Source organism: Hemiscyllium ocellatum, chromosome 8 (assembly GCF_020745735.1).
Source record: "Hemiscyllium ocellatum isolate sHemOce1 chromosome 8, sHemOce1.pat.X.cur, whole genome shotgun sequence".
NCBI classification, from domain to species: domain Eukaryota; kingdom Metazoa; phylum Chordata; class Chondrichthyes; order Orectolobiformes; family Hemiscylliidae; genus Hemiscyllium; species Hemiscyllium ocellatum.
The window spans coordinates 99,852,428-99,877,662 of NC_083408.1; the positions used below are offsets into that span (position 1 = coordinate 99,852,428).

Below are 25,235 nucleotides of genomic sequence, written 5' to 3' on the forward strand. Positions count from 1 at the left end.
GTCGAGTGACCCTTCCTCAGAATTTCCTCAGGTCACCTTTGGAGCACTTTCTATTTTTGTTTGTGATTTACAACATCCACAGTTCTTTCGGTCTTTAAATTTGATTAATTATATGGAATTGATCAGAGAATGACATATTTTTCTATCAATTCAAAGAAACATCCTTGTTAAAACAGACCTGTCAGGATACTCTGTCTGTGCTGATCTAATGGTTTGGATTGAAACTGATCATGCCACATGTCAAGTTGGATGTGCTGTGCAGAAAGAGATTGTATAGTCAGTTCAACTTATTGCACTTTAACTCTTCATCGCAAGCCTGGTGCGATAGCTTGATCTCTGTTTTTTTTTCCCCTACTTTAGAGCCCAGTCATTATCCCTTAAGCCTTGATACAAATTGTCAGAGACAAGCATATGACCAAAAATGCACATTTGGACTGTGTTGAAATCTTGACATGCTTAACTTGGTGGAAACTGCACAGGAAATTTTAGAATTATTTCTGGGGACACTCCAGGTGTTGCATTTAACAAATAAATACAGTGAAAATAGTAATAGATTGCGACACTCCACCATTTTAAGTTACAGAAGATGTTGAGCTATAACTAAAAGCAGTTCTTTCTCCTCTCTTCTGCTCTGCTTGACATTGCTGCGTAAGGGGTGCCCTCCACAATGAACTCCATGCCCACAAACGCCCCCACATCACAGTCCATTCTGGAGCCACTACTGCTCCACCACACTGGGCCTACTGTGCCGCTGTTGATGTCATTAAAGCTCCCATCGATCTGCCAGGAGCCAACCACTACTCCACTCGACCTGACACCTCCCACTCCACCCCACTCTGGTGTTATTCATTCAACCTACCTGTAATTGCATTCCGTGCCCACTGTATCCATTTGTATATCTGTTAACCTTGCCTAGCCATCCACTTTGCCCATTCCTAATTTGTGGCTTGCGGGTGGTGAACAGGCTTTGTATAGTAAGGATATTAGTTACTCGTTGCAGTATTTCCAGCCTACGACCTCCTTTTGTAGCCACAGTGTTTACGTGGCTCGTCTAGATCATTTCCTGGTCTATGGGAAACCCCCAAGATGCTAACAATAAATTTGTATAAATAATGCAGTTGAATATCAAGAGCGATGGTTAGATTCCCAGAGTCCATCCATACCATCCTCACTACTTCCTTCAAGTAGTGGTCAGCATGAAAAGGTATTACTTATCATCTGAAGGTAGTTGGTATTTGCTTAGAGCCAGAGGTATCCATACCGATATTTGACCTGATGCCATGATATTTTGTGCTTGGACCATAATGCTAACAAAGGAGAGTGAATTGAACCTCTTGTATATTGTTAACCTCTTCCTTCCCTACACCTGTTTGTAGACTGTGCAAGATGAATTTTGAATGATCACAAATAAGTCATGACTTTCAGAGGTGAAAGTCAGTCATTTATTTAAAAAAAGGTTTTTAAACATTTAATTGCTCAAGGTTTGTAGGCTAGCTGTTTTGATTCTGTTCTTAAGAAGAATTGGCCCTCAAAGTTATAATTGTGCAGAATCTACTGTTGATTAACACCCAATGGTCATCTATTCAATAGAGTCCAATAAAAATAATTCAGTGATGCATGTGGTCTGTTCTCCAGTTGGCCAGTGTAAAAGGAGCTTTTCTAGTTGCTCAATTGTTGCACTTTCTCAATATTAAAATCACTCGCCTTGAGTACAAACAAAAAAGGTAATTGTTTAATGCCAAGTGTAATGAGCTCTGGGCATGTAATGAAATGCTTTATGAATAAATTGTCCCCATGTTAGCAGTTGTGGCTGCAAACCAGTAAAGATTAATGAACACCCTGGTGTTTCAACGAGGCAGTCATGCAGTTTCTCACATCAATAAGGTAATTGTGTCATTATGTTTGTTTTTTGTGATTTCACATTCTATTTAAAATGCTTAACCAAACAAAATTTTTATGGTTGGGTGGAGTTGACCTCTTCCCCCACTACCCTACCCACCCCCAATGCATCACCAATTAATTAGCTTTTCTGTTCAGTTTTTGTCTATTTAGTCAACAGTTTGAGGAAGGGTCACTGGGCCTGAAATGTTAACTTGGATTTCTCTCCACAGATGCTGTCCAGACATGTTTATCTTTTGCAGTTAATGAAGCATATTGTGTCCTCCCCTTACTAAAAGGGGCATTGAATGCTAAAGAAAGTATGTGAGTGTATTCGTGAGAGTGCAGAAGAGGTTTACAAGAAAGATTTGCCTCCAGGGATGAGAAGCTTCAGTAACGAAGATAAATTGGAGAGGTTGTGACAGTTCATTTTATTTTGGAGAGAAGATGGTCTTGGAGCTTTTCACAAAATCATGAGATGTATGGTTAGAGTAGATAGGGAATGACTGTTCTTGCTTGTAAAAGGATTGAGATTGCGAGGGCACAGTATCCAAAGCAATTTGTAAAGGAAGCAGATGTGATGTGAGAAAAAGTGTTTTCACAACAGATGTATTCTGGACTGGAATGATCTCCTGTAATTGTGATGGAGTTAGGTTCAATTGAGGCATTCATGAAGGCATGGGATTAATATATGAATAGAACATGTGGAGAAGGCAGAAGAATGGAGCCAAGTCATGATGCTTAATTGGTGATCTGGTGTGATTGGCCAAATATTATCTGAATGGTGACAGATTGTGAAAGGAGGAAGTGCAATGAGATCTAGGTTTCTTGTACACCAGTCGCTTGAAAATAAGTGTGCAGAGACAGAAGATGGTGAAGAAGACCTATGATTTCTTGACCCGAATACAGTCATAGAGATAAACAGACCCTTTGGTCCAACCCGTCCACGCCGACCAGATATCCCAACCCAATCTAGTCCCATCTGCCAGCACCCGGCCCATATCCCTGCAAACCCTTCCTATTCATATACCCATCCAAATGCCTTTTAAATGTTGCAATTGTACCAGCCTCCACCACTTCCTCCGGCAGCTCATTGCATACATGTACCACTCTCTGTGTGGAAATGTTGCCCCTTGGGTCTCTTTTTATCTTTCCCCTCTCACCCTAAATGTATGCCCTCTAGTTCTGGACTCCTGACCCCAGGGAAAAGACTTTGTCTATTTATCCTATCCACACCCCTCATAACTTTGTAATCCTCTATAAGATCACCCCTCAACCTCTGATGCTCCAGGGAAAACAGCCCCAGCTTGTTCAGCCTCTCCCTAGAGCTCAAATCCTCCAACCCTGGCATCATCTGTATAAATCTTTTCTGAACCCTTTCACGTTTCACAACATCTTTCCGATATGGCAGAGACCAGAATTGCATGCAATATTCCAACAGTGGCCTAACCAATGTCCTGTACAGCTGCAACATGAACTCCCAACTCCTGTACTCAATACTCTGACCAATAAATGAAACCATACCAAACACCATCTTCACTATCCTATCTACCTGCAACTCCCCTTTCAAGAAGCTATGAACGTGCACTCCAAGGTCTCTTTGTTCAGCAACACTCCCTAACACCTTACCATTAAGTGTATAAGTCCTGCTAAGATTTGCTTTCCCAAAATGCAGCACCTCGCACATACCTGAATTAAACTCAATCTGCCACTTCTCAGCCCATTGGCTAATCTGATCAAGTAACCTGTTGTAATCTGCGGTAACCTTCTTCGTTGTCCATCGCACTTCCAATTTTGGTGTCATTTGTAAACTTACTAACCATACCTCTTATGCTCACATCCAAGTCTGCAATTGTATTGTATTGGTGAGACACACTTAGAATGCTTTGTGTACTTTTGGTTTCTTTATCTGAGGAATGATGTTTGGCAGTGGAGGAAATGCAATGAAGTTTCAGACCAATTCCTGAAATGGCATGACTGACATATGAAGAGAGGTAGGATCAGTTAAGACAATGTTCACTGGAGTTTAGAATATGCGGGGTGGAATCTCATAGAAACATATGAAATTCTACCAGCACTAGACAGGGTAAACACAGGAAGGATGTTTCTGATGACCAGGGAGTCCAGAACCAGTGGACACAATCTTGAGGGTACAGGGTCGGTTGCTTACGACTGAGATAAGGAGAAGGTCATTCACCCAACGAGTGGTGAACCTGTGGAATTCTCTGCTGTGGAAAGCAGTTGAGGCCAAAACATTGAATGTTTACAAGAAAGTGTTAGATATAATTCTTTGGTTCACAAAATCAAAGTATAGGGGTGAAAATGGGAAGAGGGTACTAATTGGATTATCAGCAATGATCATATTGAATGGTGGAACAGGTATGAAGCCAAATAGCCGCCTCCTGTTCCTACTTTCTTGTTTCTGATGGTCTGTTTGTGTCATAGCACTTGTGATTCTCTCAGTTATGATTAAGTATTGATAATTCATGGCAATTAATGTACATGGTCTAAAAAGATTATGCCCTCATTATTTTGACATCGATAATTAAAGGAAGCAATAAAGTTTGGATGTTGATCGGTTTAGAGAGGAGTTGGAAATTTTGTATCTTAACAGTCAGCCGTACTCCATTTTTAACTTTGCCTCGATAGACAGTTATGCTCCTAAAGCACAAGTTTCAATGGCTTTAGGTTTTTAAATAGGATCCTTTTTGCTAACCAGTCATGTAAACTTATTGTTGGCAGACTTCCATCTATCAGAGCATGTACTTTTTAAAAAACTATATACATGCTCAGCAGATCGTAGGTGAAAACTCAACTTCTTAATGCTTCATCCAAGCTCATCTCTGCTTTTCTGCAAGATCTGAACTAGAGTATAATACCATTGATGGTCAATTACTTGTTATTAATAAATCCAGAATCATGAGTTCAAATATTAATGCAGGAATTGGGAATTTAAATTCAGTTAATTTTAAAAATTGTGATCAAAAAGCTCATTAGTAAAAGAGACTATGAAACCACTGGATTACAATAAAAATTCTGTTAGTTCACTGCTGTTCTTTTTAGTTGAGGCGGTTGACCATCCTTATCCCACTTAGCCTATGTGTGACTTCAGACACATTAAAAAAATTGGTTTGCTCTGAGATAACACAACCAAGTGTATGTTGGGCTAAAAAGCTGCTCTGAAAAGCTATAAAGTAAATAGACTTCTCCAGTTTCAGAAGGTGGCGCACCATCTGCTTCCCAAAGGTTAATGTGAATACACATTCATTGCTAATCATGTGAATGAAAGTTGTAAATTCCAGGCTACTTATGTTGGCAGATGTTGCTCACATTGATTTAATTAGCACATGTAATTTTTGTGATAATTAATCCGCCTGTGCAGAGGAGAAAGCGATGTATGCAACTGAATTGGAGAAGTATCAGAAGGACATTGCCGAGTGGAAGAAGAAAGCATCAAATCTTGAGAAAACAGTCACAGATTTAGAGGTGAGCTTTTTTAAAACAGGTATTAGTCTCAGAATACTGTGTGTGTAATTCAACAATTTAACATTTAACAAACAACTTTGCTATTTTGATTTCTCATCGGTGAATCCTGTCAGGTCCTGTTTATATTGGTTGTTTTTCTTCACTTCAATAGTAAGTGTTCGACAGCAATTAATTGAGTCTTTGGTTCAGTTCATAAACAAACAGTGTCATCTGAACGAAAGAGTGCTTTATGATCATCTCTACCCACAGGTTCTCCTTCAGTGTCAGCGATTTCTTTTCGGTGCAAAAGTGAAGTATGTCATTGTAAAGATGCTTTCAGCTTTTCTGTTTACCGATTTGGACAGCCTAATTAGTTGTTATGATCCCAGTTGATGATGATATTGGACATATCAGATTCCAGAATGCTGGTATGACAAACCCTAAGTTTCTTTTCTATTTTGAATTGCTGTTGATCAATCACTGAACATATGGATACAAGGCTGTCAATGTACTTCTAACAAAAGTGCATTGGTTTATTACTTAAAAGGAAAGAAAACTATAGCCAAAGCCTGTAAGACAATTTGACAAGATATTATTGGGAATACATGTTCTTTAGGAACTGTTATCTTCAGAACTGTTTGAACATTCTAGCTTAAAAACAGTTTTATTGTGTGATTTCTCAGAAATCAAACCATCAGGTTAAAGAGTGCTGCAAGTCACATACTCTTTCCAAAATGTAAGATGACAGATTCAGGAGCAGAAAAGACTGCCAGGATCTGTTGAGGGCATTTTTGGACAGGGGAAGGAGGTGGGGGAACACTGGCTGGAGATTAGAAGCAACTTCTGCCCCGTTCCGCTCTCCTGTTTGCTATCTCTCCCTCCTGTCCCATACTCTTTTAAGGTCGTGATGCCAGGCAACTCACCCGTTTAATCTTCAGTGAAACTGGGTATGGAATTTCAATACTTCAAAACATCTCTCTCACTCAGCAAATACCTATGATGCTCCAGGGTAGTATGTTTCCTTCCTTGTGCCAAGGTAACGTATGTTACGGAGCAACTGAATTTTTTTTTAACCCAGCGTACATAATGTCCAAGAATAGAGGGTGCAATTCTACATCCTAGTGGATGAAGCCAAAGTATGGGGATAGTAATCATAAAATGGTCAGATTTAACATGTTATGGGGAAAAAAAACAATGATTGATAGAGCAAGAATACATGTTTTCAATTTGGGAAGACAAACTTTACAAGACCACGATGATCTGGTTGAAGCAGATTAGACACATTCTTTGTTGAAAGTCAGTGGCAAATCAGTGGAAGGCTTTCAGATGCGAGGTTCTAAGGACACAGTGTAGCATGTCCCACAAAAAAAGCTGGTGGTACTGCCAAATCTAGAGTCCCCGGTTATCCATCGCACACGGTAAGATAAAACAGTAAAATAGAACTTACGGCAATCTTATAAAAAGTAATACTTCAGGAAGCATAGAAGTGTCTTGGAAGTACAGGGGTTAAATGAGATAGGAGATTAGGCCAGCAACAAGAGGATATGAAAAAATGTTGCCCGATAATATTACGGAAATGTCCGAAAGTGTTTTATCAGTAAATTAAGAGCCTGTGTATAACTCAGGAAAAGGTACAGTGCTGGATGATTTGTGCCTGGATGCAGAAGACATGGGCAGGATTTTTATTTTGGTTCTGCCTTCACAAAGGAGATGGATGATGTAGACATTGTAGTTAAAGATGAAATGTGGAGTATTTGTTAAAATAAACATAACATGAAGAAAAATATGAGAGGGATTGACTGTGACAGGCAAATCACCATTCCAGACAAATTAATCCTGAGTTGTTAAAGGGAGCAAAAGAAGAAATGATCTGAGGATTATGCCCAGATCTTCACTAGATAAAGATATGTTACCAGAGGATTGAAGTGTTTGTTATTGCCTTGTGGGATGTTGGCATTGTTGGATGGTCAACATTTATTACTCATTGTCCCTAGTTGACCTTGAGAAGGTGGTGGTGACCTTCCTTCTAGAATGGCTGCAGTTTGTGAGCTGTAGATCTACCCATCCACCATGTAAGGACTCTGAAGGAGTGACAATATAATTCCAAATCAGGATGGTGAGTGGCTTCGAAGTATACTTGCAGGTGGTGATGTTCCAATATATCTGCCGCTCTTGTCCTTCTAGGTGTAAATGGACTTGTCTCAGGAGCCCTGGTGAATTTCTGCAATGCATCTTGTAGATAGTACATGCAGCAATGATCGAGGGTGTGGAAGCTTGTAGACGTGGTGCCAATCAAGCAGGTTGCTTTGTCATGGATGGTGTCAAACTGCTTCAGTGTTATTGGAGCTGCACTCATCCAGGCAAGTGGACATTATTTCAGCACACTCCTGATTTGTGCCTTGTAGATAGTGGACAGACTTTGTGGAATCAGGAATAGTTACTTGCTGCAGTATTCCTAGCCTCTGACCTGTTCTTGTAGCCACTGGATTTATGTGATGAGTACAGTGGAGCTTCTGGTCACTGATGACCCTGGGATGTTAATCGTGGGGAATCGGTGTTGGTAAAACCTTTCAATGTCAAGAGTCAATGGCTGTTTCATATTGGAGATGGCCATTGCCTGGCATTTTTGTAGCAAAAATGTTACTTAGCACTTTTTAGCTCAGGCCTGCATATTGTTCATGGACCTGGACTGCCTAAGTATGTGAGGAAATGTGAACACTGCTGAATCATCAGAAAATCATGTTAGTTATGGAAGAGTGTGAATTATTAGGTATAATAAGCATAATTATTGCTGTTTTGATGTTAAACTCTAACCATAGAGTGTGTGAATATGATACCAGTAATCAAGATGGATATGAAGGGTAGGTGAAATAATTGTAGGGTAGTCCTTCTGATGTCAGTGGTGGAAAAATTACCAGAAACAATATTGAGAGAGAGGATAAACTGTTAGTTGGAAAGGCATGGTCTAATTAGAAATAGTTAGCATGGTTTTGGTTATACCTAAGGGTAGGTCTTGTCTTCCTCAAAAGAACTCCATTCTGTTTGTAACATGAATGCTTGATGAAGGTAGTGCAATGGATATTGTGTATGTGGATTTTAATAAGGTATTTTGCAAGGTGTTACTGTCCCAACTGGTCAGAAAAATTAAAACCTGTGGGGTACAGATGAATGTGGTGATTAATTGCAAAATTTATTCACTGACAGGAAGCAAGTTAATGGTCAATTAATGTTTTTGCAAATGGAAATTGGGTTCTACTGGTGTTCTCATAGGACTTAATGGTGGGCCCATTGCTTTTGTGGAATGCATTAATGATTTAGACTTGTCACGGCAGGCATAAGGTTGGGAAATTTGCAGGCAACATAAAAATTGCCCAGATGGTTGGTAGCCAAGAAGATGGCTGTGTACTGCAGGAAGATATTAATGAGTCCTTAAGTGAGTGGAAACATGATGAATGGAATTCAGTTCGAAGAAATGCAATGTTATGCTTTTAAGGAGTGCAAACAAAGCAAGAGAATACACAGAGGGTATTGAGAGGAATAGAGAACTGAGACACCTTGGATTTTACAGTGCAAGTGCAAGCATGTGCGTAGATCCCTGAAGGTAATAAGACAGGCTATAAGGTGGTAAATAAGACCTATGAGATTCTACTATTTATTGAGTGGGGTGTTGAAAACATGAGCAGTGATGTAACGTTAGAACCATATAAGATGCTGGTTAGACCACAAATGGAGGTTTGTGAACCATTCTTGTCACCACATTACATTGTTTTTAGAGAGAGTACAAAGAGGATGTACAATATTGTTGCCGTGGCTTAAAATTGTTCCTGTGAGGAAAAATTGGGTAGTGTGATGTTTTCCTTAGAAAAGAAGATGCTGAGTGGTGCCAACTACGATGTATGAAATAATGAAAGGACAGGATAGAATGGACATGGAAGTCCTATTTCCCCAGTCAGTTAGGAAGGCACACCAAGTCTACCAAGATTTAAGGTGATCAGTGGTGTGGCTAGAGTGTACACAAGGAAAGCTTTTCTCATCCAATTGGTGATGGGTATTTGGAATCCAGTGCTTAGTTTGTTATTTTTGTTGGAAATCTTAAACTAAGAGGAGTCTGAATGTATACCTGAAGCCTTATCACCTGCAAGGCTGTGGACCAGGTGCTGGAAATTGGGATTAGAGTGGATGACCAGTTTGTTCAGCTGGCACAGGGATAGTTTCATTCCTTCTTGCAACTTTGCTGTGGCTCTCTGATTAGAGTCGCATCTTTATAAACCGCAAACCTCCCATCTTCAATTTATAATTTGGTTACTGAATTGATGAGGTTGGGAGTATTTCCTTTCAGTAATTTTTTTCCATGTTTACCAGATGTGCTGCTTTCCATCTCTCTGAGAGGAGCAGTCGGATTAACTTGTTGACTTTTCTGATTTTTGACTACTTTTGAGGCTGTTAAAACAGCTCAAGATTTCTTTCCAGCTCTGAAGTAGTCTGAAGACTTTCACAAATTTTTTTGCTGCTGGAATGCATATTTTCTTCAGAACCTAACCTATTTGTGGCCTCAACTGTCTGTCCTTGGAGATCATGTAAATTTTGGTTTGTAATTGTCTTGTCACTTAGCCTTTCCAAGGGATCATACGATGTAAGCTATCTTCAGCTCACTGTTCCAAATTACTTCCTAAGCTTGAAAAAGACAGATCACGCCTTCACAGCACTAAAAACCAAAAAGACATATACCTTTGCTTTCAATACCAAATTCCCAAATGATGATAACATATTCTTAACCTTTACTACAAAATAAACTGTTGGTTTGAGAATTGACTCCATCAATATTTCTCGCTGCCCCAGAAAAGCATAATCAAAGACTCGTCTCACCCTGATTTATAATCTCATCCACCATCTTCTCTCAGGCAAATGATACAAAAGCTTAAAACACGTGCCAACAGATTCAAAAACAGCTTTCCCTGCTGTAATTAGACTTCTGAATGGACCCCTCATATTTCAGATTCAATTTTGACCTCTGTGCAAATTCTTTGCAGCCATAACACTGCATTCCTCACTCTGTTCTATTACCCGTGTACACTTTGTATGGTCTGATCTGCCAGTACTGCATGCCAAAAAAAATCATTTTTCACTCTTCCTAGGTACATGTGACAATAAATCAAATCAAATCAAAAATCATTATTTCTGAAAAACCTAGACATTCAAGAAGAAGAGAGAAAAAACAAATATGGGTACAAAATCATGCCTTGCATAAAATAAAATAAATTATGACATTTGGCCCAGCTGGTCCATGCATAATGTTAAAAAGGAGACCATGCTGGCTTTGCAAAATGATCCAAATTTGTAGGATATGGAGCAAAGAAACTAAGTTCCAGGTTCATGATGATATCTAATTGTCTAGTCTTTCCCTTCTAGATTTCTGAACAACGTACAGATTTTGTGGAGCATGATGAGGATTAGAAAGGCATAAAATCTTAGTGATGATTGCTGTCTCACTATAGCCATGCTGCAAGAATCTTGCAAGAATGGTGTTGAAAGGCAGCATAAATTTGCTAAGTAGGCCATGGATAGAATGTCATACTTAACATGGTGACATTGGTTTGGTTTCTATCTGCCAAAGTGAGCACAAGCTTCTTTTAAGCTAGTTATGATTTTGGGTCTGACAATTATTGATTGGCGTATGTGAGGTACTAGTCCCCAACATTTGAAGCCAGAACAATAACACCTACAATATGAAAAAAAATTGGTTTCTCTATTTAATGAGGATGGCAGATTCCATTTTGGGAGGAAGGGAATTGTTTCTGTGACAGGATTTTTGAAGAATGTAAATAATCTGTCAGAAGAATTGACCTCACTGTAATGTTACTTCAGAGTTTCCAGGGACAACTGAGTTTAATCCTGACTCATCTATCTGCTTAGATTTCAACAGCTTGGTGATATGTAGCTTGCAGTTTGTTTTTGAACCAGTTGAATAACTTCCTGATTGATGCACTAATGCTGCTTCTCAAGTGTCTGTATCAAAAACTTTGAGTACCACATTCAGAAGTGTTAAATTGGTTTTAGATCCCTGGATTTGTTCCATGAATTTGAAAGTGATAACAAGTCTGTTTCCGTACTGTGTATCTCTATGACTCTAAGTCTTATTCAGTTGACGTCTGGTCACAGCCTGGATTGTCTCAAGTTGACAACAGCATGCTAAGCATCAACTAGTTGAAGGCGTAAAACTCCAGCGCGGAATTTGGACCAAAGAATATTTAACTTGCATAACTTAGCAGACAAATTCCATTCAAAAATGATGCATGAAGGATTGAAATTAGCCTGTTTAATATTAGTTTCTAGCCCTTTTCAGAGTATTGATTTTAAATATTTGGAAATGAATATTCTACTTGGAGACCATCAACCAAGCTCTGAGTATTTTCACCAGCCTCATTAGTATAGGAGTCCACAGTTATAGCCTTAGAGGCAGCTCATTGGTTATGCTGTCTACATTAAGATAAGTTTGTTAAATACCTACCATTCTGGTTGCAGACTCCAGCTTTATTAATAGTCATTACTTAGATTGCTGATAATCCCAACACCATTTTCATATATACTTTAAAACATTAGGTCACTTATTGACTTAAGTGCCCCAAAATCTTTTTTTACAGCTGTTAAGAATGTCTGTATACCTGCCAAACCAGTGCAGAATTGGACTTTCAGACCTGGGTGGATGACCCCTACATTAGACTTCTCTATAGCCAGAAACTGAAGTTTTTAATTAATTTTAAGTTTGGGTGGCACTGTTCTCATCAAAAGTCCTTAACTGCTGCTGGGTAAAATCAATTGTGCAAGTCTTTATCTCCGCCTCTTCCTCTCACCATCCTTCTTCTCACACCATTCCCTCTCCCTCATCACTCATTGATATGTTGCTGATGTGAAACTTGAAATCACCACCTTTTTCAGAAAAGTAAAATATTGTGGATGCTTGAAATGCTCAGGCTGTGATAGCACTTGCGTTGAGAGAAACCAAGTTAACTTTTCAAATTGTTGATGACATTAACATTGCCTATCTCTCTCTAGGCGCTGCCTGACCTGCCAAGTGTTGCTAGCCTTTTTTGTTTTCTTGAAAGCGATATAAGCAGAAAAGAGCTGGCTATGTGCAGTTCAACAAAAATCAATGTTAGATTTAAATGTCAACCCATGAGATGTTTAGCATGAGAAATTAAAATGTTCACATGATATGATTGGACTTGTTTTGCCAAGAAAAGTAAGTTTTAGTTTGCGTCTGACCTATCCCGTTGCTTAAAATGGGTACTTTAAAAAAAATGTGGAATTAGATCCTTCATCTAGTTTTTCCATTAGAAATTGATTAGATTAGTAGTTGGAAAAAGCATGGTTTGTAGAGATACTGGCAAACAGTGAATAAATGTGATTGGAATCATTTGGTGAGCGAAAAATAAGAGTAAACACACATTGTGCCAAATGACCTCTTCTGTGTTGTAACATCTGTGTATCTCTACATAATTTAACCCACTTACTCTAGGGAGCTGTATGATCATTGATAAGTGGTCTATTGAAAATTTGTTTGCATTTAGATTGTGCACAACAGTAAATTTAGTTCAAGATCAAAGAATTTAGTACTGTAAAAAAATGCTGAACTCCAGATGGACAAATTTCCATCCAGTCAATTAACACTTAATGAAAAGTATTTTCCACTTTCCAACAGTATTTTCTAATTTGTTGTTAATTGCTTTCTTACTATTGCAGCAACATTTAAAAGAAGCAAATGAGGCTCTAGATTCTGCATCAAGACTAGCTGAGCAATTGGACCTTAAAGAGGAGCAACTGGAAGATCTTAAAAAACAAGGTAATGCATTGTTTTGCATGTGTAAATTGATTCATGAGAAAGGTGGTAACGTTTTCATATTCCATCTTCATGCTTTCAACTTCAAACTCATTTATGACTTGAAGGCATTTCAGCTCTGTGGCAACTTTGAATCCTCCCAATCAAGTTTCCAAACTTAGAATTCTATAGAAGTATCAGAGAGACAGTAAATACATTTTAGGAATTCTGGACAAGAAAGAGGAGGTGGGGGATGAGTCAGTAGTTTGGAAGTACAGCAAGATCAAAAGTTGGATTTTTGAAGAATTGTATGACAATTGCAGATTTGAAGGACAATATCCTAAGAGACAAAGCAGTTTCACGCACAATAGAAATAACTAATCTTGGAAGGTTGAAAATCTATGGAGGAGGTTGAGGGGAATAACTTTAGTTATTGCAGCACAGGGCTGTTAACTTTATAAATTAATGGATATTTGAGTGAAATGGACTTTATCCATCAGTATTTAAAGATGTAGTTAACTTGTGCAAGTTTATTAGTTTAGGCTTGATGAATCTGAAGAAACATCTGCTCATTGAATAAAAACATGTGTAGTACAATTTTTTTTTCATGACTCCATGAAACATTTTCATCCAAACCTCTGTGCAAATTGTGGCAAACATTCAATTAGTGTTTTAGAGTGTTTGATTCTTGAGAATCAAGATTGCATCTTGAGAACAAATTAGTCTGAACATCCCCAGGAAACAAAGTAAATATATTACTTGTGAACTTAATCAGTGCATAGATAAAACTTCCTCATTCATGACATTGATAACTTTGACAGAAAATATGCAACACGGTAGTTGTACAGCTATTACACAAGTTTATTTTCATTAGCCTTGGGATGCATAGCTTTGTTTCATATTGGTCAGATCCAGACCATCAAAGTAAAACTAAATCTGTAGTAATGGCAATGAAATAGGATTTCCAAATGAGATGAGAAGTCACTTATCATTACGTTGCATTTTGTTGTGTGTAATGTATTTAAAAATTGACAACAGGCAATAATGAGGCTGTTACAGTTTAATTTGGAGTAATCCATTCATGAATAATACCATAAGCTGATTCAGTTTACTGCTGAGCCATGCAGATTAATAAATGACTGAGTTCAGCCCAGGTGGCAGTAGCAGTGCTTTATATGCCACCTGCACTTTGGGAGTATCAGTCAGCCAAGAATTTTGTTCCTGATCACTGTCCGGAATGTGTGTTACCACCAGACAACCATAAAAGCACCACTGGCCTTAGCTGTGATACCCTTGATATTTGAGGTTTCCTGCAAACATTTGCCATTCAAGTTCATGCACAAATGGTGACTGGGTGCCTTATGGTGTCTGCTTCCTGTGGAGCCATTTCCTGACATGCTTCACAGTCCTTGACATTCAGAACTGCTTGGTCTCATGAGATGAGGAGTAACATGTTTGATAGGGAAAGTCTGCGCTCTTTCTTTGAAACTTCAGCAAACTAATATAATTCCAGCATTAGTTAAGATGAGTCTTCTTTCTTTATTCTTTGACAAAAATGAGGGTACATAGCCGGAGATTGTGGGAAATGTTTAATTGTTTTCGTATGAAGGATGAGTTGCTAACATAGGCTGAAAAATAAAAAAAACCAGAGGGGGATCAAATATAGAGCATAATGTTGGGTGCTCTGCGGGCAGGAATTTTGTTCATCCAGTTCTATGGAAAGCAGGTCTGAACAGAAACATAAGGTAACGTTTGTATTTAAAGTTGTGAAGAGGCTTTTTGCATTTAATTTATGCAATGGTTCGTTTTATTTAAGAACATGAACAAAATGGACTTAAAACACATACTTTTTAAACATGGAAACAGATGTAGTGAATAAAATGGAAGCAACTAAATGATGGATTTTAAAAAGTGAAGTGTGACAGACATGCAGTTGACAGGACTGTCAGTAAACTTATGGTCCACAGCTGTATGTTTGGATTGCTATCTGCAAAAGATGATCTTGAAAAGATGGAGCGCCTGTTTCTGACCTCTATTAAATAAAGACTTGACAGCATTTAAAGGGAAAAAAACCTTGGCCTTTTCTTGGTTATGAAAGTATAAACATTGAATAAGGCGCAGAGGTAGGCCATTCAGCCCCTCGAGCTTGCTGTGCCATTCAGTAATATTATGGTTGATCTGTTTATTTCATATTCAGCCTTCACCTTTGCCTTGATGACCTTCTCTAATAAGAGTCTACGTACCTCTGCTGTAAAGGTTTTCATGAACCTGTCTCCAATGCCTTCTGAGGCTGGGCATTTGAGAGAATAAAGCTCTGAGAGAAAATAATATCTCAACTGTATCATAAAAGGGTAAACTGTAATTTTAAATCTGTACACTCTAGTTCTGGGCTCACCTACAAAGAGAAAAGTCTTTTCCACCTTGTCAAGTCTGTTCAGAATCTTGTATTCTTTAACCATGTTGCCTCTTCACCTTCTAAACTCTCGTGGAAGCAAATCTAATCAGTCCAACCTTTCCTCATAAGACAATGTTTCTTTTATTCATTCGGACATGGGTGTCACTGGCTAGACCAGCATTTATTGCCCATTCCTAGATGACCTTGAAAAGGCAGTGAGCTGCTGCCCTGAACTGCAGTCCAAGTGCTATAGGTAGATCCACAATTCCCTTAGGGATCACATTTTGGGATTTTGACTCCAAGGATCCTTGATATACTTTGAAGTCAGGATGGCGAGAGGCTTAGATGGGAACTTGCAGGTAATGGTGTTCTCATGTCTCTGTTGCCCTTGTCCTTTTAGAAGAAAGTGTCTGTGGCTGTGAGCTTGGAAGGTATTTTCTAAGCAGCCTTGGTGAATTTCTGTATTGGTGGTGTAGGAAGTGGATGCTTGCGAATGTGGAGCCAGTCAAGTGAGCTGCTTTGTCCTCCATGGTATTAAGCTGCTTGAATGTTGGAGTTGCACTCATCAGGCAAGTGGGGAATAGCTCACCACTTGGCTACACAAAACCTGTTCCCAGTCACACTCCTGATTTGTGCCTTGTAGATGATGGACGGGCTTAGTGGAATTGGGTGAGTTGCTTGCTGCATACTCTGACTCTCACCACCTTCTGTAGCTGTTGAATTAATATGGGGAGTCCAGTTGAGTTTCTGGTCAATGGCAATCCCCAGGATGTAGATGGTGGGCTTCAGTGATGGTAGCACCATTGAATGTTGAGGGATGGTGGTTAGATTGCTAATTACCATCTCTAATAAGTGACAATGTATCAATGTAACAAATCTCCTCTGAGCTGCCTCCAACAACTATACAGCCATCCTTAAATAAGGAGACCAAAACACACACCATATCCTCTTTTGTCTGTAAGACCATAATAAATAGGTGTAAGCAGGGGCCATTGAGTCCTCTAGTTTGCTCTGCCATTCAGTAGGATCATGGCTAAGCTGTCATTCCTTATGGCCACTTTCCTGCTCTTTCTTCATAACCTTTGATTCCCCTACTGATCTCATTCCTGATGAAGGGCTTTTACCCGAAATGTCAACTCTCCTGCACCTCGGATGCTGCCTGATCTATTGCGCTTTTCCAGCACCACCCTCTCGACTCTGAACTTCAGCTTCTGCAATCCTCACTTCCCCCTTCTGGTCTGTCTATCTCTGCCTTAAATATGCTTAAGGGCTCTGTTTCCATTCCTCGCTGTGGCAAAGTGTAGAGGAAATTCCTCCTCATCTCAGTCTTAAATTAGCATCCTGTTATTCTGAGTTAATGCTCTCTGGTCTTAGGCTCTCTTATGAGAGCTAACTCCTCTCATCATTTATTCTGTCAAGCCCCTTAAGAATCCTATGTTTTGGAAAGATCACCTCTCACAAAATAATCTCCAAACCCCAGGGATGATCTTAATGAACCTCCTCCAAACTCTCTCCAATGAAATGATATCTTTCCTTTAATAAAGTGGCAAAAACGACTCTGTTCTCCAGATGTGGTCTCACAAATGTTTTGTACAGTTGTAGGAAATCTTCCTTGCTCTTATACTCCAGTCCCCTTGAAATAATTCGAGTAGCCTTCCTGATTTTCTGCTGCACCTGAAAACTCCCTTTGAGTCTAGAACTGGGAGATACTGTTTTAAAATTAAGGACAGAATTTTTTTTGAGGGTTGCGAGACTTTAGAATTCTGCCTGAGAAGGCATTGGGGACACAGTATTTTAATATATAAATGAAAAATTCTTGTTTGGGAGTGAATCCAGGATTTTTTTTTAAGAGGAGGTGGGGAAGGTGGGGTTGAATTCGAATATGGAACTTGAATCATACACTGACCAGCCATGTCTTATTGAATGTCAGTGCAGGCTTGAGAAACCGAATGGTTAAATGTATTTTTTGTCTTTGTAAACTGGCACTTATAATGTATGACAAAAGGAAGTGGAGCAGAATGCTTTCATGTTTGATAAACTTTTTGTTTCTGTTCCTGAAATGTGAAACGCCTAATTTTGACCAGAATTAATTATTTTGTTTGGAAATAAAAACATTTTTAGGTGGAGAAATAGGTGATCCAACAAAGTTGACTTCAGATTTTCAGCAATTCCCCAGTTGAAGTGATTCAAACTAGATTACCCTGTGTAGATATTTCAAGGGAATAACAATCCAAATTGTTTGTTAATTTTTTTTGTAACTAACAATGTTTTGATTGCATTCATATTGAATGGGCCAATTACGTTTGATCACTTCTTAGTTTGACTGAACATGATTGAATGCAAATAGTTCCGTTTAATCCATGATATTGGATTTTCATGTGTTTTAGGTACTCTTTGCCAGTGATGCTTCCTGCATAACTTCATTCTTTCTTCCTATATAATTTATACATGCCCTTGGCTTATGATCTGATTTTGATTACTCAGTGGTAAAATATTCATTGAAACACAAACAGTCGGCCAGCCAAAAAAAAGCTGAGGTGGGGGTGGGTGCAGGGCTTAGAAAGGAGAGGAAAATAGAATGAGCCAAACTAAATATGGAGCTCAGAATGGTGCCGCATGTCTGATTTAATTCATATTGAACTAAACCAGCCTAGAAAACTTGAACAGATCAAACATGCACCAAAAACTAAAATGGTAACTTTCCCTTCTCCTTGCTGTTTAGGCTGGCATACATTTGGATTTTCAGCACAAGTGGGAACTCTTCTGTATTTTTCTCGGTATTTTATCGATCATTAATGCTGCTAAAATTTCACACCCGTTCTTTTGTCGTCCTGGCCATCAAGTTTGTGGGGGTATATTTCTCTACTCTCTGTCTTCATCACTGGTGGGACCAGCATTTATCACCCCCCTCAATTGCCCTGGGAATGATGTTAAGCTTTCTCTGTTGAATTTCTGTAGTCTCTCTGGAGGTGTACACGCAGGGTGTTTCAGGATTTTGACCCAGGGACAATGAAGAAATGACGATATGGTCCCAAGTCAGGATGGTGCATTGTATGGAAGTAAACTTCTAGATTGTGTTCCTCATATGAATCTGCTGCCTTTGTCATTTTAGGTGTTAAAAGTTGTGGGTTTGGAAGGTCCTTTCAAAGGAACCTTGGCAAGTTGCTGCAGGTTTACACTGCTGTTGGCTCCATTGGTGGAGGGATTTTATTTCAGTAGTGTGGGATACCTGTCAAGCAAGGATCTTTGTCCTGGATACTGTTGAAATTCTGGCATTTTGATAGAGCTGTATTCATCTAGGCAAGTGAAGATCGTTTAATCATATTCCTGACTTATGCCCTGTTGGTGGGGAAAAGGTTTGGGAAGTCAGGAAGTGAGTCACCCAAAAGAATTACCCAGCTTCTGACCTGCTGTTTTAGCCATGGTATGTTTGCGATCCAGTTCAATTTCATTAGGTAATTAATAACAGCAGAGAAATAGCATTGAAGAAACCTAAACGACTAACAGTGACAACATGCTAGGACTTAATCCTGAGATTCTAAAAAGTGTAGCTTCACAGTTGATTAAAGCACCAAGGCTGGTTGAAAGACTCGACTGATGCTATTTAACCAAAGTGATTAGGGACATGCAAGGTTAAGCAAACCGCTCCTGGTTCTTTTACGATACAAATTAATTCCAGTATACCATTGTTCTAATCATTAGGAAGTTGAAGAAAACGAAACATCCGAGCTTTTAGATTTGTTAGCCTCCTGCCAGTTGCCGGAAAATTTCTGGAATGCATTATTGAGGTTTATGAGATTATGTTAGAATGGATAGTTCTTGGAGAATACCAGCATAATTTTAATAAACAGCAACTTTTCCACACTAATCTGAATTCACCATGCTTATTGTAAAACCCTCATTCTCACTTTTGAATCCATGGGTGGAAAATGTCACTGGCATGTGACTGATTAAACTCAATAAAATGAAGAGAAATGAAATGTGAGTAACTTGCAAATATTTGTTTCTCACCTCACTATCTGGGTTGCTTTTAGATATATAACATTTGCTCTTGATGCTAAATGATAGTTTTCCAACTCAAAAAGGAGCCTCACACCATTAATCTTTATTTCTTAACTAGTTGTGACTCAACAGGATATGTTGGAAGATGCACAGAGAAAACTGCTGAACCTTGTCAATAACAGTGAAGGTAGAATTGACAAGTAAGTATCTGATACTCCTCTTTATTTTGGAAATCTATGAAAATGTTCTCACTTCAGAAAATAGTTACTTACAACTCTAGTGTGGCTGTCTCAAGCCAGAAAGTATCTCAGTGGATGATTTTTGGGATATGTGATGCATTGTTTTGTTCAGGACTGAAGTAATTCAATTTGAGGTATAGAGGCAGTTTTAGCCGAGCAAATTATCAAAAGCAAAACATTAGGAAACGTTTGACTTTCAGTAATACCCATTTGGACAATTGCCATACTCCATATCTACCTTTTTTTCTTTCTTGACCATTGTCATCACCATTTTTCCTTTGTTGCTTAATATATTTTTTAGGTTACATTACATTACCTACAGTGTGGAAACAGACCCTTCGGCCCAACAAGTCCACACTGACCCTCCGAAGAGCAACCCACCCTGAGCCATTCCTCTATATTTACCCCTGACCAACACACCTAACACTATAGGCAATTTAACATGGCCAATTCACCTAACCTGCACATCTTTGGACTGTGGGTGGAAACTCATGCAGCCAAGGGGAGAATGTGCAAACTCCACACAGACAGTTGCCTGAGGCTGGAATCAAACCTGGGACCCTGGTGTTGTGAGGCATCAGTGCTAACCACTGAGCCATCTTGATCTCCATATAACAGACTTGCCCTGTGAGCTTTTAGCTCCTTCCCTAATTGAATCTGCTGCATCTCTGACTTCCAGTCCTGATGAAAGATCATCAATTTCAAAAGATAGCTTTATTTCTCTCCTGTACATATTTAGCATTTGTAGCAACTTCGTATTGGCTAATGCGTTTTACTCTAGGTCTAACCTTTATATTTTATAACTTTATGAATTTGTTTTGGCAATTTTATGATTCATTGGCCAATCATATTTTCAGTTTTGGTTTAAAATTCTCATTTTGATTCATATCCCTCACTGATATTTAAGCTTTCTTTGATCACTGAAAACTGAAATCTGAATACTGTGGTCCTCTGCACACATCAGTCACAACACAGCATGATTTCCTTATATTTCTGACGTGAGAATGAAACGAGAGAAACTCGTCGATGTTGAGAGTAATATTCACATGGACAGAGGATTGATTATATAACAGGAAGCAGTATTACAGAATTAGTATGATGCAGACAATGAGTCAGATATTATGAGGGGGCATAGCTTTAAATTAAGGGGTGGTAGGTATAGGCTTGATGTTAGGGGTAGATTCTTTACTCAGCGAGTCGTGAGTTCATGGAATGCCCTGCCAGTAACAGTGGTGGACTCTCCCTCTTTATGGGCATTTAAATGGGCATTGGATAGGCATATGGAGGATAGTGGGCTAGTGTAGGTTAGGTGGGCTTGGATCGGCGCAACATCGAGGGCCGAAGAGGCTCTACTGCGCTGTATTTTTCTATGTTCTATGTTCTAATGACCATTTGGCACATCGTTTGCACCTGCTCTTCAAATGAGTATTGTGATCTCATGCCAGTCTCTTGCTTTTTCACTATGCCCTTGTACATTTCTATCCACATAATCATCCAAAGCCACCTTGAATGCCTCAATGGAACTCACCTCGACCACACTTCCATGCAGTGTGTTCCATGCATCATCCGTGTTTGCTGTGCACATCACTAAGTTTTTGTCGTCTTATCTGTTTCATTCTTTTTATGACTAAGCACAACTTTTCCCTATCTAACGTTTCCAACCCACAATAAACATAAGTGAGTCATTTGTGGGTTGCCAAGATAATGTGACAAGGAGGACTACAGGGCACAATGCTGGGACCTGAACTATTTACAATTTGTAAATTAAAAACATAATAAAGATGCTGTATATAAAGTTGTTCAAGGATAGTAGGAAAGTAAATCCTGAAGAGGACATAGGAGTTTGAAAATAAGTGAAGAAAGGGTAAGTGAGTGGACACATATTTAGCAAATGAAGTGTAAGGTGGAAGAAAGAATAGCACGCAAACGTATTAGTTAACTGAAGAGATATACAACTCTGAGATACAGAGGAATCAAAGTGCCCTGATATCTGAATCATGCAACTTTAGTATACATGGGTCAAGAGTGTGATGCTGGAAAAGCACAGCAGATCAGGCAGCATCTGAAGAGCAGGGGAATCAGTGTTTCTGGCATAGGTTGAACTCCTGATGAAGGGCTTATGCCTGTGATGCCGATTCTCCTGCACCACACTCGACTCTGATCTCCAGCCTCAATCTGCAGCCCTGTATTCGCTTTCTCCTAACTTTAGTATATATGTGCAGCAAGTAAGAAAGGCAAATTTGAATTTTTTTTTAATATTGTAAAAGGAATGGATACCTAAGTAGGATGTTTTAGTACAGATGTACAGGTCACATCTGTGCTTTCTATCATTTTGGTCATCTTATTTAAAAGAGGACATAATTTCATTAGAAGCTATTCAGATATTAGGAGTGGGGAGCATTTTTCTTACCAGGAAAGGATAGACACACTGGTCATATCCATTTGGAGTCTAAAAGAATCCTATTGAAACCTGTAAGATCCTGAAGAGGGTTGTCAGGAAGACGCTGAAAGAATTTTTACCTATATTGAGTGTAGACCAAAGAGGAACTGTTTAAGAATATAGTCTCTATTTGTGACCCCAGCCAGATAATGTCAATGGCTATTCATTTTTAAGGATCAGTGCATTCAAACTGAGTTCTGATAGCCAATATTCACTCATGAAGACTTTATCATAGTGGGTGAGCAATTAGTGAAAATTCTAGCTGATACCTCATTTAACCCCTGACTTCCACTGCACCCCAACCTTTTATACCAGTTTTTGTACTATACTGTTACCTCACTTGCAACCAGCTAATTCTTAACAGCTTGGAGTTTGCATATGGGAATCTTAATCCATATCTCAGTATCATACCACAAACTTCATTCAACCATGCACAACTGACAAATTTATAGAGATGCTAAAATGGTCAGCAATAACCTCATATCTTCACACAACAGGAAAATATATGTTAAAAATTGCTTCTGTATTTGTTGAAATATCATGGAGCAAATATTGAACAGAGAATGAAGCAGGGATCCTAAAACAAAACCTTGATCACATTTTTATCAGCTGAATTCATCAGCCCATTTTGCAATATGTTTCCATTTGTAAAGTGTATTTTTAAATAGTAACATTAGAGGTCCTGCTATCTGGCATGCCAGCCAGTTCAAGTATGGATTTGTCATTTCCGTTCTTGTTCCTAACCAGATCCTGTTTATTTTACAGGGTCTTGATGAGAAATTTATTTGTGGGTTTCTTCCATACTCCAAAGAACAAGCGTGATGAAGCATTAAGACTGTTGGGAAATGTTTTGGGGTTAAAGAAAGAAGAGATTAAAGAGGTAGGATGAAATGGTCGCTGTCTTTTCAAGTGCAGTTCATCAGATTGCAATAACGTTACAAAGAATCTTGTTTTCTTTAAAGAAGATATCTCCTATTAGATGCTGATATTGCTGTGTATTTTATTAAATTCTGATTTATAAACTACCCCCTTCTACATACACCACCTGCATAAAACCAACTTTTTCCGAGCTCAGAGGAAGGGTCACTAGACCTGAAATTGTTAACTCTGATTTCTGTCCACAGGTTCTGCCAGACCTGAGTTTTTCCGGCAATTTCTGTTAGTCTTCCATCTCCTTTGTACCCCAAAGAGTTGACTATTTGACTCAGCTCTATTAATTTGATTCTTGTTCCTCAGCTTACCCAGTAACATTTCGGTATATTGAGCATGGTAATAAATTGATGCTTTGAGCTCCTATCTTGGAAGTTTGAAGAGGTGCTGTGGTTTCCTGCCCCTCTTTGGCTGGTTATTGGTTCAGACCATTGCCTCTAAAAGGTTGGTCTATTTATTACTAATCAGTAAGTGTTGATGTTGCTCACAATTTGCAGTTATTAATTACCAGTGGTACTCTGAGGTGCTAGCCTATTTCTGACAGGAACTCTGCTCAGGCATGCAGTCTATATTTCAAATTTACTACTGAATTCTCAAACTATCCTATACCTTGAAAATCATTCTAATTATGTTAAGCATATCCAATACACAGTTCAAATATCATTATAGTGTATCAGCAAATGAATCATTCAAATCTTATCTATTCTCACTATTTTGCATAACAATTCATAAGCTGCAATCTATTATAATGTTGTTAAATCCCTGCTATTTAGAATAGAGAACTTATTCCATGCCCTTAATTTTGTAAAATATCCAAATGATACTTTTGTATTTCCATTTTCTAATCATTTGAATTGGTTCCATATTTATAAGTGTAACTTCTGTGCTATGTTTTCACTAGCTCTTGGACAGTGAGCATCGTGGTGTTACTGGTTGGGTCACTAGTTGGCTTGGTGTTAACCGAGGTGGTGGAACGCAAAGTTTCCCAAGTACGCCACAGAGACCAAACCAGAATCCTGACCTCAACAATGTAAGTCCTCTTTTTGTTTGCTCTCCTACATCTTTAGTTTTTAAAATGCTGAGTATGAAAACCACAGAATCCTCTAGGTTTAAAGTTTTTGTGAAGACCCGTAGCTCGGGAGCTGGTTAGATTTGTTGTTGGTTTGTTTGCCAAGCTGGTAGGTTTGTTGGCGTACATTTTGTCCCCTTTCTAGGTGACATCATCAGTGGTGTGTTGCCCCATGTGAAACACAGCTGTACTGTTCTGATTTGAATTGATGTGTTTCTGTTTCAGCTGTTTCAATTGCAGGGGTTTGTATATTGGGTCCAGGTCAATGTGTTTGTTGATGGAGTCTGAGGATGATTACCATGCTCCCAGGAATGCGGTTCACTAGTTGTCTGCCTGTTTGTCCTACATAGTGCTTAGTGCAGCTGTATGTGATTTTGTAAATTACATTTGTACAGCACATAGCGGGTATCGGGTCCTTTATTCTAGTGAGCCACTGTCTGAGAGTGGCTGCCAGTTTGTGTGCTGTCAAGATCCCTAGTGGTCGGAGCAGTCTGGTTGTCCGAAACTACAACTGCAACCACCCGAATGCCCACGTGAGAAGCTGCATAAGGGCCCTGTTCAAGAGAACAGCAACACGCTGTGGCACCCCAGAATTGCGAAGAGAGGAAGAACAACACTGGTACAAAGCCTTTGCCAAAAATGGATAGCCTCATAGCTTGGCCCACAGATGCCTGGCAGAGACACAATATCAAGACGACAAGACACACCCCAACGCACTGCCCACTTTCCCATACATGAAAATCATTTTGGAACTGACGACCAGACTGCTCCAACCACTAGGGATCTTTACAGTACACAAACTGGCAGCCACTCTCAGATAGCCGTTCACCAGAATAAAAGAACCATTCCCCACTATACGCAGGACGAATGTAATTTACAACACCCCATCCAGTGACTGCACTGAGCAAATGTAGGACAAACAGGCAGTCAACTAGCAACCCACATCCATGGACACCAACTAGCAACCAAGCAACACTACCAACCTGCCCTGGTATCCATAC

At 39.1% G+C, this 25,235-nt stretch overlaps 1 protein-coding gene across 1 annotated transcript in view; it reads left to right on the plus strand.

Annotated features, from left to right (window-relative positions):
- The window catches only part of trip11 (thyroid hormone receptor interactor 11), a 94,089-nt gene that overhangs the window by 63,707 nt on the left and 5,147 nt on the right, over nt 1–25,235 (plus strand). Inside the window, exons 15-19 of the mRNA XM_060829384.1 lie at nt 5,261–5,364; nt 13,084–13,183; nt 19,675–19,756; nt 23,001–23,115; nt 24,067–24,195. Coding sequence (XP_060685367.1) covers nt 5,261–5,364; nt 13,084–13,183; nt 19,675–19,756; nt 23,001–23,115; nt 24,067–24,195 — 530 coding nt within the window. The remainder of the gene's footprint in view (nt 1–5,260; nt 5,365–13,083; nt 13,184–19,674; nt 19,757–23,000; nt 23,116–24,066; nt 24,196–25,235) is intronic.